We start from the raw sequence: 16793 nt of genomic DNA on the forward strand, positions 1-16793 counted from the left end.
AGAGAGAGAGAGAGACAGACAGACATACAGACAGACAGACAGATAAACAGACAGACAGACAGACAGACAGACAGACAGATAAACAGACAGACAGAGAGGGATCACAATCGACTGCAGTTTTCTTTTTTCTCAGAAAAACAGCAATATTAACCAACAGAATTACAGCAAACAAAATAGTAATAAAACAGCACAACTTAATACATTTCACACACAATAAATACTTAATCACCCATACATAATATACATAAACTTGCGGCGAGCGGTGTGGAAAGAGTGAATAGACAAATCAAACCTCCATTTCATCCGCATTCATGCGAACGAGGCGCTGAACTCTGGTCTTCTTCTGCGTTCTGGTGTTGATGATCGTGTCCCCTTTCTTGATACCGCCCTGGTAGACGCGCACGTATGTCAGTTGGCCAAACTTGCCTGCCTGCAGAGGGGAGGTAAACATGAGGTTAACAGATTGCTACGTCCGGCCGGGTTTGAGTAAGGAGAAGCATGTCGACGCGATAACTGTCAATTAATACTGGGAAATAGTGAGATAGACTGGCAGAAATTACAAAGGAAATGTAAGAAGTACGGCCTATCAGTGGATCCTCCAAGCACCCACAATTTTATTAAAACTGAAAGCAAAACCTTTTTTTTCTGTTGTGGTGTGACGACGTGTTAGAAAAGAATATATATAAACTGCAAAGAAAACTTTCTCTCCATTTGGGACATACAGTAAGATAAGATGTTTATCTCCTTCCAAAGAAATTTGCTATTTGCTGCAGTCTAGTAAATACATACACGGACACACACTCGTCAACACACACAAACATGTACAAACACACTCTGTCTCTCTTCCCCTCTCTTTCTTTACCCCCCCCCTCTTTTTCATACACACACACACACACAAACACACAAACAAATAGTCATTGAATGGACATACAAATTGATGTTATTCTCGAACACATATATTGAGTAAATCATAGATTTAATCTGACATATTAAAGCAAGTGAAGCGTTCTCACCTCTAACTTGAAAGCAAGGCCAACGAACGCAGCATCAGTGGAGCGGGCTGGGTTTAGGCTGATCTTTTTAGACTTCTCAGCTCTGTTGACAGAAAAAAAAAAACCCTGACTAAACACCGTCTGGATTTTGTTTCAGCATCGAGGAAAACGCTATACTATAAGCAATCAAAAATCCAAAGGTACATTACATCCTTGATGAAAAACAAGTGAACCTCTCACTGACTTACTGTCACACAGCCAGTTTCTAAAACAGCAAGCGATAGACTTTGAAGAGAATGATGGAGACAGGTTACTCTATGCCCCATTAGAATTCAGAACTCTTCCAAAACAGAACAGCCTTTCTCAAAAGGGTCAACAAGAGGTTTTTTTTTCTCAGTTACACTCACTTTTGAGATGTTCGAGTCCAAAGTTTTCACATGTTATACCTCCCTCAAATGACGAACAAAGTTATCAAAGCTCTATCTAAAAAAAAAAAATTCTAATAAAGGAAAAAGAGTCCTTTCTTTAATATAACATGATATAAAGGGTATATGGGGAGAGGCCCCAGACACTCCAACTCCAAACACTAAAAATATTCCCAGTTGAATCCCTTGTTGTTCTGAGGTGGTGAGTTCTTTAAGGGGTATCGCTACCTTGAAAACCAGCTCTGCAACCAGAGAACCTGTGAAGCTAGTACTGGTATACGTTGAAACGTATGTGGAGGAATAAAAATATACAGCTTCAAACAATTCCTAAAATCATTGGGTACCATGGAAACGGTGGCCATCTTGAATTTTGTTGACAATTTTATTTTCTTAAACCTTTCAAAACTATGATACCTAGACGATTTTTTTAAAAGGTAAAAGGGAAAGAAGACATGAAATTATACAGCTAGCTAGTTTTAATATTGATAGGACAATTAGTAATCAGTTCAGAGGTCTCGAAAGTGAGCTTGTCCAAAAAGAGTGGAATATTTAGCCAGCTTGTTTTCTGTTGAGAAAGATTTAGCAGGACTGCCTCAGTAACAACAGTTAGTCATTTTATACAGCAAGCTTTTATTATACAGTCAATCTTGCACTCATCATCATCAATTGCCAAATATGCAACAGGCATTAGCCATCATGGCTCTTCATTCATTCCTCTGCTCGGATGATCTAAAAAAAAAAGTTAGATTATCCTGATCTTTTCCCAACTGTTTAGGCTCTCCAAGCAGGTTTCTCTGGGTCTATCCTTGCCTCATTTGCCAGTGACGTTCAAAGTCTTTATGTCTAATCAAGTGTCCTAGAAACGGCATTTGTCTCTTTCAGCTTGTTTTTATCAGTGAGCGGCCCATGTGGGCTTCTTATGTATTATCTTATCATTCTTCAAAAAACTACAAAATAAAAATCAACTCTAAGCATATCATCAGCCAACAGTTCGGATGCTCCACGCCAAAAATTTTTATTTTCCATTTATTGAAATCTTGTAATCTGTGGTATCTGTTGCATGAACTCTTTGGTAAAAATTCAAATACTGAATGTTGAAAAAAAAGTAAGAAAAGATGCATGATATGGTTACAAACGTTGAAAAAGAACGAAAAATTGTTCTTTTCTCTTCTTAAAAATTTGGCATTCTGGATTATGTTAGTACAATCAAACAACTTGCTGACCTTATAGAAATGGAATTTACAAAAACACAGTCACAGAAGACGATAAACAGACACACTCAAGAAAATACCTACCCTTCACTATTGTCCAGACAGATATTGGGCACCTCCGAAGGGTTGGGCAAAAAGCTGATAACAGCATCCAGCAACGGTTGCACCCCTTTGTTCTTCAGAGCTGTGCCCACGAGCACAGGTGTGAAAGTTCTGTCGTTGGTCGTTCTCCTGATGGCAGCCTGGAAACAAGATTTGAGTTTCGGTAAAGAGGAGAAGAGTGATTCAACACATGAGCCACTATGAGTGAAACAACACATGGGCCACTATTTAGACTTGCTGTCTACTGTGTGGCAAAGAAAAATGAATTGGCATGGTCATGTAACAAGATCGTGTAGCCTATCAGGGAACTGAGCAGGGAAGGAGAAGGAGAGGGAGAAGGCAAAGAAAGAGGTGGACCAACAACATTGCGGAGTGGACAGGGAAATTCTTCTCCCAAACTCAGGCGTTCGCAAACAAACGTGAAATGTGGAGGCATCTGACGAGGCTCTCTATCATACAACGCCCCTATGATCCTCGTAGATTATGGGATCAGTAAGCAGTAAGTAAAGAGGAGCACATGGATGCAGTCAACATCACCACCATCAGCTTTTTTTCACCCTGTACCAGAGAGCAGGCCATCAACAAGAGCTCTCATTGTACTTCTGTTCTAGGCTATTATCTTCATTTCAGTCCAGCTGTATACCATCTCCTTAATGTCTGAATCTAAGTTCCCTCCTACAAATACTTTTAGGCCTGCCTCTCTCCCTCTTTTCATGCAAATTTCATCCAAAAGCCTGGTGGGTAATGTTTGTTTTGTTTCCTCAATGTGTGTCCAATCCACTTCTGTTTTCTCTGTCTGATTCCTATATTTAGATTTCTATTGATTTATTTGCTTTCATAGTTGTTCATTTCTAATTGTGTCAGATAAATCAATTTTTAGGTTCTTTCTTAACACACTTGACAAATTCCTGTGACTAGTTAGCTTCCATGTTTTTGATCCACAATCAACCCAATAATAGTCATTTAGTGATCAAGTAGTGGGATTAAGCAATACAATTGCACAGGAACAAAAGATGGAAACAGTAAAAGTGGAAGAATAAAAGAATTCAAAATAGTTTGAGAGGCCATCTGCTTGTTTTCCCAAAAATTTTGTTTCAAGTTTATACTTAACAGAAAGAGAAAAATGACTTCACATTCTAAAACTTACAGTTTTAGTTGCCAGGAGGAGGAGCAAGAGAAATATAAGATGTGATCATAGTCATGTCGATCCATTTCTCTTCACTCAAACGCAGTCTCTTTGAAAAAGCATGTGTCAACAGCAGCAGTATTATAGAGTTAGGCTGAACACTATTACTCACCATTAAATGCAATAGTAACCACTCGTAATAATTGGGGACAAAAAGTCTTGATCTCTGTGAAGTGGATAAAAAAAAGACACCAATACTCACGGTGATTTCCTCCGGGGATGGTGTCTTTTCCTCCAGAAACATCTCCCCCAGCTCTTCATCCACGTTGGAAACCATCTCTGAAACACACACGCCATTAACGAGGGGTTCAGCTCCTTATTTCTCTCTCTCTCTCTATCTCTGTATATATTATGTTGTTGTCAACTTCTTTTTCAAATCAGTAGGTATAATTCTGATGTGAAGCCTCAACAAACTCATAAGCTTCAGTGGGTGTCTCCATCAGTATTACATAACAAAATATGAGCATAAAGTTTATTTTTTTTTAATATTTAAGATTTCTATACATGGATTTAAAACCAGTGAGCACTAAAACTTTCCACGCCAGAACATCACCGTTTATTTCATGATTGAAACAAATGTAAAACATTCCGCAATATCAACAACTCATCAACTTCATGTCCTATACCACTTAAATAACGACTACTAGGTATGGCTAAAAAAAAAGTACCGTTTAAGAAACATGAATAGTGATTTTAAAAAATCTAATGGCCAGCCATTTCCAATCCATATAAGACATAACTGCACCCCCACCATGAATCCCAGTGTAATCCTGGATTTGCACACCAGGTCAGACAGTTTCGAATGAGGAAGGAGGGGCCTATATTTTATAGTTACTCAAATGATGTATGATGGGCTAGAAAGAAAAATTTATCACAAGTTGGTAGGTGTTGATTTATGCCCTAATCGACACAATTTATATCAGTTACAATCCACAAGCTTCAACCTTATCTCTCGGGGACAACCCGGGCTGACAGGGGCACAATGTCCCAGCAGAAAGACCAAAACACTGCATAAAAATTCTCCCCACTTGAAAAACAAGTTCAGATCTTTAGCGTGAAGCAGTGAAGCCTCCAACAGCTACACCACAGATGCTGGTGCTCTAAATTGTGCAGCAAAAAGTCCACAACAAAGTCGTGATCTGACATAACTAACCGATCATTTCCTGCCTTCTGTCTTTTGCTTCTGCTCGCATGTCAGATGGGATTTCCTCTTCACGAAGAACAATTCTGCAAAAAACAAAAATAACCCCACACTATTATTACTTGAGAGGTCATCGAACTGATACCACAGACATGTTTCAGGTTTAGACTGAACAGAAAGAGAAAAGGGACTTTAATGTCGGCCAGCTATTCAGGTGTATAATGCATGCCCTATATTTTTTTAAATTTAATTTTTATTGCAGATGCTTAATCTGTACATTCAGTTGTATTTCCAAAAGAATTATTTTGTTGAAATTCAAATTCTAAATGTAGATAAAGTAATAAGATAAACGCAAGAAAAGATACATAATTACATATTGTTAAAATTGTTAAAAGAATGAAACAGTGTTTCTCTTTCCTGAAAAACTTTGCTCTCAGTACATTTGAATAGCTTGCTAACAATTTACATTAAAGATCACATTTTTTAACACTTCACTAGAGACCTAAAAACAAAAATTCCAAAACTTATTTAATTTTTTTGTTACTACAAGACATGATTCTATTCAGTAAAAAAAAATGCAAGGAAATAATGACGAAATTAATGCCTTTTCTCAGTCACAGAAATCAGCAACTCAAACCACAATGTATGATACAATAAAGTGTGAAATATAACAGAATTAAATTTTCTGATTGTACAAGTACCAAAATGATATGGACCTGAAGAAATTGAACACTTACAGCTTAACCTCTTCGTTACCTTATGACGTACCAGGTACGTCACGAAAATGCACAATTTTTAGCGCTGTGCAGTACCAGTACCAATTTGCCACTCCTGGTTGCCTTTATGACGTTACATGTACGTCATGTAACCTGGCTCTAATTCTTCTGTACAGAGTTTTAGCCACAAGCACTGCATAGATTCGCATTCGGGAATAACTGACGTGCATTTCCGTACAAAATTTGTTAGTATTTCTTCATTGCTTGGCTTACAAGCGATCGATAAACATAGATCTATGCTTGCTAGGGACCGCGTGCTCTCGTAAAACGCAAACATCGAAATGACTTTAAAAAGGCAAATAACTTCACTTTTTTACTTAGATTTGCAGGTTATTCGAAATTCTGAGTAAGATGGGGTATAAGAAAAGAGAGAAGAGTGACACAATCGAAGACCCGATGTCCGAAGTATGTCACGAGTGCACTACATCTAGACAGCGCGTCCATTAACACTGAGACATTAGGCTGCTGTCCATACCAAAAAAAAAAGAAAAAAAGGCTGCTGTCCAGGGTAATGACCTCAGCTGAAAATCCGTGTTGACAGTAGGAACGTACACCCCCCCCCCCCCCCTCTGGCAATGAAAGGCATAAGGGATAAAAGAATATTTTACAAAAAGTAGTATTAATTGCAAGTTTTAATCCTTTAACCCTATCCATACGCCTGGGGTCATTTTGTCGTATTCTTCACATTTTAGAATACTTCTAGTGCGAAGATCTTTTTGAAACTTTCAGTATTTCTCAAAAAATCATTTTGACAGACTGCTATGCAAAGCGTACGGATCAGATTAACAAGTAAATTTCCTCTTTGGAAAGTGAGGGCACAGAGTTCCCCACATTGTATGAATACAATAGTGGAACATGACGTACGGATAGGGTTAAAAAAACATCTAAAAAAGTTATACCCCTAAAAAATATAAAATAATACAAAACAATTTGTACAAATATATAAAGAAACAAATAAATTAATAAACAAATAAATGAACAAATAAATAAATAAACACATTGTAAAAGTCTCTTTTTCTTTCTTTTTTGGGGGGACCAAAAAGGAAAAATACTTTTTATTTACTCATATGACACTGAAAACTGAATCTCGGACAACCTTACAAACATCGAAGGAAATCAATCAACTTTAGAGGCAGCTGAAGGCTATCTCGCTTATTAATAGATCAAATGTTGCCAAATTTCACACATAGTAAGGAGTCTTAAAATCCGCAATCAAATCTGAGAAAAAAATTTGGTTTCCATGGATACGGCGGCCATATTATTGGATTTTTTTTACCTGTCTTATGTAATTAATACCACACTTATTTTTCATGGAAATAAATTGTTTTTTGCATGCATCTTGGCAAACAATAGATCTGCAAATCTGTGTGAAGAATGTTTCCTAAACGTATTAGAAACATTTTCATGAATTTTTTCCTGAGGTAGTATTCACTTTTGCAAAAAATCTGTGAAAATCCACACTCCAAACACCACCAATAAAAAACTATTCCATATATCAAAAATTAATTACCATAATTTTTAGTATTACATCTTCTTTTCATTCTGTAAAAATTTCATGACGATTGGATGAAAAAAAGGAGTTATTTAAATAGTATATAGAAAAACACGTTTCGAGAAAACGGGCGATAAAGAAAAATAAAAGATTGACTTCATGAGGAAATGGTGGTGACAAACATGCCAAGTATTGGAAAAAATAAGGCTTTAGGGGGATCTTTTGCAATGAAATAGTTGTAAGACGCTAATAAGGCCTACAACTTAAAATCCATAGTCTTGAGCCCAATCAGGACTTTCAGGGAGCCGCCCCCTTAATATGAACTTGAAGAAGGCAATTGACACAGGAAATTACTCCTTATCATATGCTTGAAAAAAGATTCTAAAAACATGATCCACTTCTTTGATCCTGCACTTAAAGAATAACAACAAATAAACAAGTGAACAGCTTCTGAGTCAAATACATGCAAAGCATCATATCAACATACCTCTCTTTTCATTCCTTTCTTTCCCCTTTCTATACCCCCCCCCCTTCCCCTATTTTTGCTTTCTCTTTCCTCCTCCCCCTTTCTCTCTCTCTCTCTCTCTCCCTCTCCCTCTCTCTCTCCATTACCCCACCCCCTTTCTACTTTTCTTTCTCTCCATCAACCTTTCTCTCTCTAACTAATGTCCTTTACTGATAAGCTGGCATGAAGAAATGAGCAGAGGACACAACACTTACCCCTGAGGCTCATCGAAATATATGGCTTTCTCCTGCACCAGATCAATGATGCCTTTCTGGTTCGCTTCCAGGCCAATTGGAATGTTCAAGAATGCGGCATTGTGGTGCAGTTTTGACCTGTGTGTGGAGAGCAAAGCAAAGCTTGGAATTTAAATCATAATAATAATAATTATAATTATAACAATAATAAAGGTCACTTCTATGGGACCCACTCCCTTGTGACTCTAAGTCCAGGCACAATACAAATTTTAACATACAAAAATTCTTTCTTATACATATACACCAGTAATCTGACATAAGAACACATACATAAAGAACAATCACTGTGGTTGCTGATCATATTTATTCTTGAAAGAAAAGTTATTTAGTCAGTAAAATAGAAGTTAAACATTTTTAGACCAGTTTTACAAGTGGTAAAAAAAGGTGCTCCTCTTAAATGCAATGGGAGGGAATTCAACACTGACGAAGCAGCTGAAGAAAAAGCCCCACCTCCAAGATTTTAAGTTTGAAAAATCTTCGGTTGCCTTTTACTAATGGGTTGTAATTTTGAGATGGAATATACTCCTGTAGGAAATGTAGAAAGACTTTGTGATAACAGATCGTTTAAACATTTATAGCACATTACTGCAACTTTGCGATAAATACAAACTTTAACAGGAAGCCAATGATTGACAATGTAACTGTAAAGGCAGTTAAGTTGCGTGGTCTTTGACAGCTACATTACATACACGCACAATTGGTCTGGATAACTACACATGTTGGCAGGATTTTACTGTTGGTTAAAACATTCGTGGACTTCAAAAGTCATGTACGATGCCATTATGATGAATATTGGAGTGAACAGGAGCTGTACTACAGTCAACAGACATATAATATCTATTTTCCAAAAGTTTTTAGTATGCGTCATGATGATTGAAATGAAATGGAAATGATGCCAGTAACAATGAAAATACCCACAAGAAAAAATCTTTGTCACCACTATCTACCAAAAGAATGCAACTTGATAATACGCTCGTAGAAAGGTGGCTGAAGTTTGTTCTTACCAGGGTTGTAGGCACAATTCTTAAAAGAATTAAATTGTTTTTCCTCTTCTGAAAAAAAAAAATTGTTTCCTGGGCTTACTATATTAGAACAGCTTGCAAGTGATTTAAATCTGCGTGGGGCCACAGCTAATCAGGAAACTTCGACTGAAAAAATCCCATAAAAACCACCAGGACAATCTTTTTAACAGCTCAAACAGCTGAAAAATTGCACAACCATAAAGAAATGTGATGCAAAGACACCCCCCTACTCCCCCCTCAGTAATTTCTGTTTTCCCAAACTGCCATAACCTTTAACTGAACACCCTTGCACTATATGCTTCCCAGGAAGTTGAGGTAGTTTCAGAATGCTCTCAGGTCTGCTGGGGTAATAGTATAAATTGTGAAGCGCATAGAGCTTGCTGTTGAGCGGGGATTTGCGCTATACAAATGCTATCTATTATTATTATTTAAAAACTGAAAGTTGACCGTACAATCACATTTAGGTGAGGTATTCTCTCATAGCTTTCCTACACACACTAATATTCCCCAAATTATTTTTTTTAATCCACCCCTTTCCCACAAAATAAATGTTTTTCTCTCAGGTCAAATGACAGCTAAAAAAAAAGAAAAGTAAGTTATGATGGTTGGCAGACCTGAGCTGGTGCAGAACTCGATTGGGATTCGACCCTTGCCGATCCAGTTTGTTGATGAAAGCTAGACATGGTACGTTGTAGCGCTTCATTTGTCGGTTGACCGTGTAGGACTGACTCTGAACACCTCCCACCGCACACAGTACCAGCACAGCACCATCAAGCACGCGCAGAGCCCGCTCAACCTCTACAGTAAAGTCAACGTGCCCTGGAAGGGGGTATGGGGGGGGAAGAAACAAACAAAAAAACAAGACTGAGACTGACAACAAAAATCAAACCACCTGAAACTGGATTGATGTGACTGTCTGTCTTTCTTAATGCCAATCATCAAAATGACGTTTCCGAATATATCATTATCCACATACCGGACAACTGATTGACCATGGGCGGGCTTTCTTTGAAACAAACTGTTTTCTTACACAGCAAGCTGCAAAAATATTTAAATTACGAGACAATTTCACTTAAAGAAATTCTGAAAATAGTGCAAAACAATAAACCCACTCTACTTGAAAACTTTCAAAATTTTGAATAAAAAAACAGTAAACAATATGTGAGGCAGTGTGGTGTGGTTAACAGGCGCTTGTCAAAACAATCAAATCAAAGAAACTGGCATTTTTCTGGGCGTTAGACATTTTCTTTTTAAAACTTTTGGCTTTCAAACACGCTTTACTTTGTGGAAGCTACCGAAAAAAGTTGATCAGGGCACAAAAAAGGTAAGTTTTCAGTTTTCAAGGACACTAACGATTTCAAAGTCACAAAACTTTGGTGGCCATTTTCTCGCTAATTTTACCTCTCATACCAGGCAACCCCCACCTCCTTCAATCGCAAATATCTCGACTTCTATTCAAGAGTAATGGGTGCATTCTTTTTTGGCCAAAAGAAAAGACAAATGATTAATCTTTAAGATCTATTAATCACTCTATATGCCCAAACATTGACGAGTGCCTGATTCCACTGTGTCGTGACACATATTACTCACGACAATCGTCAACACATTTTGAACTGAAGTCACAACATTTTTTCAAAACAATATTCAGAATGTATTCAAAAGTTTGACTAACTGAAATATTCAGCACACAATACACCAACTTCACAGGAGTATAAGACAGAAAATTTCAGAAACAGGGAGCTACCACCTACAAAAATAAAACGAAAAAAAAAAAATTTTTTGAAGAAAACAATCATCCGCCCATCCTACCTGGCGTATCGATAATGTTGATGTTATGATCCTTCCACATAACGTAGGTGGCTGCAGACTGGATTGTGATCCCACGTTGACGTTCCAGCTCCATGAAATCCATCTTAGCACCCACCTGATCTTTCCCTCGAACCTTATAAAAATAAGAAGAACATATGACATTTATACTACGTTCAACCAGATTAAAGTACACAGGCTCTGAGCATTTTATAAATACAATAGCTCAAACAGTACATTGTGTTTTGACTAAAATCTCTATTCATATAAATATAAATCTCATTAATGTAACAACAGGCTGACATTTGAATGAATAATAAGGTTTCATAACTACTGAGCAAAGCATTCCAGCTCTTGGGGCTATCATATACAAATGCCCTTTTACCCACTGATTTAAGTGTCATGGATAGTAAAGGAAATTTCTCTTTGTCAGTTGATGACTTTAAACTGCGAGTTGGAATTTACAGTTTCAAAGGATTTAATGAAATATGATGGTGCATTATCATTTAAGCATTTGAGACATACAGAGAGTGCCCAACTAGTACACAATTCTTTTCTTAAGAGAAAGCCAATGCAGGGTCAATAAAGGAGGTGTAGCAAAGTGTCTTAAAATCACAATCAAGTTCAAAACCTATTAAATGCACTCATAATATGTTCTAGAAATGTAAAATTTGTGTCTTTCAAGAGGTTGAACGTATACAAAGTTAGCATAATCCACTGAATCTTAGAAAACACCACATTCCACTCTGTGGACAAACCAAATGTAAAAACTTATGTGTTGGGCACAATCTAGGAGACCACATAATTCTGAAACATTATGAGCTTGATAGTCCAGTTTACCTTTTAATGTATAAATGTGTACACTACTAAAAAAAAATGTCTCAAAGCCTAAGTTGGCCCTGACAGGTAGGGTCAAAGCCCATTTCCAAAATCATCTAGATAGTGCTGATGGGGGACACAAAACACTGGTAATTACATTTTCAATATTTAACAGTGTGTTTTTACCTGCAGTATCAGATTTGCTTTCACAACAATTTAACTTAAAATTTTAGCTAGGGTTTAGAGAGGCTATTACAAAAAAATGATTTTGCATATATCAAGACCTCATGCATTTCAGCAACTCTTCCTGTGTAGAATAACAGACGTTCTGTTAGAGTTGTCTTTCCAGAGTCAATATGAGCCGAGATTCCAATGTTGCGGATTCTTCTGACATCTTCAATCACTTCCTGAAAAAGACAAGTTTAATAAAACTATGCTGTACATTAGCTTTTAGATGAAACAGCAACCACACACCATGTCCTACTAAATGTTACGTCTTTTTCTCAAAATAAATCAATAAAAAACACAGGCAAGGAGTAATTCAAGAGTTGGTATACAATACATGCACAAATTCACACTCATTATCATCATACACCTGCTGATGTTAACTGACATAAAAGAGAGACTGTTTACTACTTAATTTAAGGCACAAAAAATGAAGATGAATAAATTAAAAACAGGATGCAGAGATTTTTTCAGAAACACAAATAACAACATTTTAAAAAATATCTACAAATCAAACATACACATACATACCATTCTTACCTAAAGATCGTGCAGTTTCCCTAATGAGCAAAATCTATGGGATTTTTTAATTCTACACAATCCTAAATATAATAAACACAGTACAACACGGATAGCTCGAATATGTCGGGACCGGCCTCTGTAGTTCGAGGGGTCCGTAGCACTTTTATGTGAACAATGTTATGGCATCAGCAGTGTCAGAGAATCAAAGGAAGCAACAAAGATTGCTACTTTTAGGGCCCTTTGACGAGTAAGAGCTTTAGAAAAGAGTTTTTGTAGTTGGTACGGGTAGTCCGCCCATTTTCCCTCCCTCCGCCGGGGCCAGCAATTAGCGTGATGGTGATGAGGAGCTGTAGCAGGGTAGACTGGAAGTATTTGCTGTTGTTATTGGTGGTTTCTAGTTGAATTTGAAACCATGGTGAAATGAAAAATGGGGAGCTCCATGATGTATGTCGTGTGTGTGTGTATGTGTGTGTGTGTGTGTGTGTGTGTGTGTGTGTATGTGTGTGTGCGTGTGTGTGCACGCGTGCGCGCGTGTCAAGCAGCAGGCTAAAAATAGCACAGCTAGCTGCTTCTGTGGAGGGTGGAAGGTGGTCTTTTACCGACCTTACCTTTTTCTGTATTAAAAAAAAAATTATTATTTTGTCTCAAGTGCTCCTAAAAGGTCATTGACTTAAGACCTCCGCAGCGGCGTAATTAGTTCGCCTATTCTGTGTTAGTGTTCGAGTTTTGCGTAATTTTCTTACAAAGATCAAAAAGAAAAAAAATGGGACTGTAGGCACAGCTCGACAGATGCGTGATCATACTATACAGCTGTCTTTAGCCAAATCAAATTCAAATGACTTACCCCAACTTTTCTTGTTGAATACCAGCTAGAGCTTGTGAGTAAAGACTGGGGAAAAGAAATAAGACAAGAAAGAAAAATTTTCATCAACAAATTGTAAGTAAAGCAAGGACAACATCAACTTATTTTCTATGAAGAACAATTTGTAATTCTTCTTAAATAATATGTATATATAATAAAGAATATTTCTGAACCTGTACTGTACTTTAACTCAGCATTTCTCAGGAAAGACAATCATCAAATATTCCCTTTGTTACAAAAGGCGCATATATAATATTTAATTTTGATCAACTCATTCTAAGTAATCTGAAAGAAAACAGAAGTTTCAACATTTCTAGAGGCAGGCTAATTTAAATCTAATGATACCTTATTCATAGAGTTGTATCATAAAGATCTCTCTTAGGAGTTGTTAAATTTAGCAATTTTCTTTTACAATCTGAAGAGATTTGATTAACATTATGGACTGATAAAAGATTAACATCAACAGATAGGGGAGAGCGGGGCAATAGGAAAGGTGGGGCAATAAGAAATGGATTTGGAGATACCCTCATAAATGTCTCCTTTTCTCTTACTGTAATTACCTGGGGCATTAGGCAACACTTGCTATGCAACCTAAGCATGTTAACATCTTATATAATCAATAGTTCAGAGAGAAATCACTCTTACATCATTTTTTATGAACATTTTTTGAGCCAGAATTATGAAGCATTGTTTCAGCCATTTTGAAACCATTGTCAGAGGTTTTGTCTGCTTGTCATTAACACACTCGATTGTCGAATATCAAAACCACTTCCATTTATCATTTCTATTTTAGCATCAGTTTCTTGCATCGTAGCCTTATCCTGTTGACATAGATTTTATTGCCTCAAAGAACCTCCCCTCAATTCCGAAGCTCTGCAGCAACGCTCCTACTTTGAATGAACTTTGATTACCCCAACAACCACCGATCCGTCCCTTACCCATGACATAATTATACGATGCCAACGCGCACAGGTTCACTGACCGGTCAAAATGACGGGCCCGACAATCTAGAAATCGGAGGACGCTTGTTTTCTTTTTCTTTCTTTTTTTGTCATTATAGTGACAGCAGTGAGAATATCGATTTAATTTATATGGCGACACTGTGTTTTATATATATGCACAAACTGCATGTTACAAATTTTTAGTGACAGTAAATCTAACATTAACAAACTATCATCGGACATTCTGAGTGGTAACGAAAGCGAAAGTAGATTTTAATTTTCCAGATGGAGTCTCAGTATTACACCTACACTTCCGCCTGCCGCCATAGCCGCTTATTTGTGTGAAACGTACTCTTGGACTAGGGAAAGCTGAACGTAATATCACAAAAGCGGCCGGAAACATATGAACTCAGTAGCCTTTTCAGATTTGGTTTCGAGGACTTTGTACATTTTCTCGGGTCTCTGCGATTTTGTTTTCAGATTCCCGGGTAATTCCTGCAGTCCCCCTGCGTAGAATCCTCATTTGGTACTGACCAATTCTCTAGACCAAAACAGATTTTAGAATATTTTGCTTTGAAACCGATTTTCTTTCTACATTCACAATTCTGTTTTCTAAATAAATGAATTAAATGCACAGCTTTTCCAGCCGCAGCAAAAATACGAAGATAGACAGAAAGAATGAATGGATGAAAGGAAGGAGGAGGATTATCTAACCTATAGTAAATAGACAGATTTTAGCCGATATAAACGTGAAAAACTATATTGCCGACCGAACTGCAATGATAGACAATGGCGAGTGTACGAAATGCGCAATCTGGCAGTTTCTAATACAACTTATTGCTGAGAGTTGCCTTAAATATCCGACAAGTTACGAAGGCAAGTGCTGATCTCTCTCTCTCTCTCTGCTCATATAGCCTTACTACTACTAAACCTCTACTAAAACTATACAGAGTGATTATTCTCACCCTGGGTGAGGATCAACTGGATATTATTCTCACCCGGAATATTTACACCATTTTTATTTCGTTTCGGGCATCATTGGACCCCTGCTGTCACTGAGTCACTGAGCACTCAAGGCGACAAAAGTCGCCTCCCTCTCTCACTCCGCTGAGCAGGCAAGGCGACTATAATCGCCAACGGGCAGGCCAGCTCTCGAGCATGGGAGGCAACTATTGTCGATTTGGGGGAAAACCTTATCTTTTGAGCAAATAGCGTCACCTTTTGTGGCTATTTATTAGTTCTATATTGGAAAATTTTACTCTTGAATGGTTCAGCCAATCAAAAAATAAGAATAAAAAAAGCCTAGGGTCAAGGCACTGTGTGCCTGAAAAATAATCGTGGGTTCTGTTAGGGATAACATGTTTTTTGTGTTGTTCATGTGTGAACAAACACCAATCCTAACATTACAATGGCAAACTATTACTAACATTATTTCATTACAACAGCTTTCAGTTAAGGCTATTATTTTTTTAAATATACTACTCTGGCAAGTGAATTCCTTTCTGAATTCAGAATATACACTTGTCTAGCTTAGTCTACGGTTTTGGTGAAGATGATCAGATAGGCGTACATACTCTCAAGATTTTTAGAAATGAAATAATTATTAAAAACATTTATAACAATCCCCGCGGGAGCCTAGAAAAATCGGAAATCGGCCAGTGCTCTGGGGCAGGTCACGAACTGTCACTCATACCATTCAGAAATTATTTTCTATCATCCTATTTAACTATTAGTATACATTCTACATGTAGGCCTACCCGTTCTCAACACCCAGGTAGGCCTAAAAGAATAAAAATCCATTGCATTCTCAGACCAGGTGAGAATAATATTCATTTTATTCTCACCCGGGGCGAGAATAACAATATATTAAATTCTCACCCCGGGTGATAATAACGACAGCCAAAACTAAAACTCTCTCTCTCTCTCTCTTTAACTCATGGAGTTGATATAATATATATGATGATGCGGCATGTATGACGGAACTTTCGGAATGTAAGGATTTCCACAAAAACAAAGAAGACTGGAAGCACTGCAGAACATATTTTTTTCTTTTATTCTTTCGGCACCCATCGTAAATTCGGTAGTTTTGACACCTTTTCGGTATGGCAGTAGAACAGGCCCAAAATCAGTAACTGCCAGAAAAATCGGTAGATTTAGGCAGCCCTGCAAGCTCTATACTAGATCTAGAAGTCTCGTAGGCTATCATCTATTGTTAATTAAATAGATCTAGATCTAGATATCTTGATCTAGTAATAGAGATGTTCTAGATATAGATCTAGGCCAGCTCTATTCGGACTCGAGTCCGAATGGGTTCTATATATCGGACTCGGGTCCCAAAAAAAAGGTTTTATTTATGGCCGTCTTTATTCGGACTCGAGTCCGAATAACATTTTTCCATATTCGGACTCGAATCCGAATTTTTAAAATTCGTCCGAATATGAAAAAATGTTATTCCGACTCGGGTCCGGAAAAAAGGAAGTGTCTTCGTTCTATAGATCTAACGTTCAGTGCT

At 37.4% G+C, this 16793-nt stretch overlaps 1 protein-coding gene across 1 annotated transcript in view; it reads right to left on the reverse strand.

Annotated features, from left to right (window-relative positions):
* The window catches only part of LOC101860208 (elongation factor G, mitochondrial), a 33119-nt gene that overhangs the window by 9977 nt on the left and 6349 nt on the right, over positions 1 to 16793 (reverse strand). Inside the window, exons 2-11 of the mRNA XM_005110481.3 lie at positions 13323 to 13367; positions 12016 to 12138; positions 10916 to 11048; positions 9721 to 9925; positions 8046 to 8162; positions 5070 to 5143; positions 4119 to 4195; positions 2713 to 2870; positions 1014 to 1095; positions 293 to 430 (exon numbers count right to left, since the gene is read on the reverse strand). Of these exons, the coding sequence (XP_005110538.1) occupies positions 293 to 430; positions 1014 to 1095; positions 2713 to 2870; positions 4119 to 4195; positions 5070 to 5143; positions 8046 to 8162; positions 9721 to 9925; positions 10916 to 11048; positions 12016 to 12138; positions 13323 to 13367 (1152 nt within the window). The remainder of the gene's footprint in view (positions 1 to 292; positions 431 to 1013; positions 1096 to 2712; positions 2871 to 4118; positions 4196 to 5069; positions 5144 to 8045; positions 8163 to 9720; positions 9926 to 10915; positions 11049 to 12015; positions 12139 to 13322; positions 13368 to 16793) is intronic.

The sequence above is a fragment of the Aplysia californica genome, unplaced genomic scaffold (assembly GCF_000002075.1).
Source record: "Aplysia californica isolate F4 #8 unplaced genomic scaffold, AplCal3.0 scaffold00898, whole genome shotgun sequence".
Lineage (NCBI taxonomy): Eukaryota > Metazoa > Mollusca > Gastropoda > Aplysiida > Aplysiidae > Aplysia > Aplysia californica.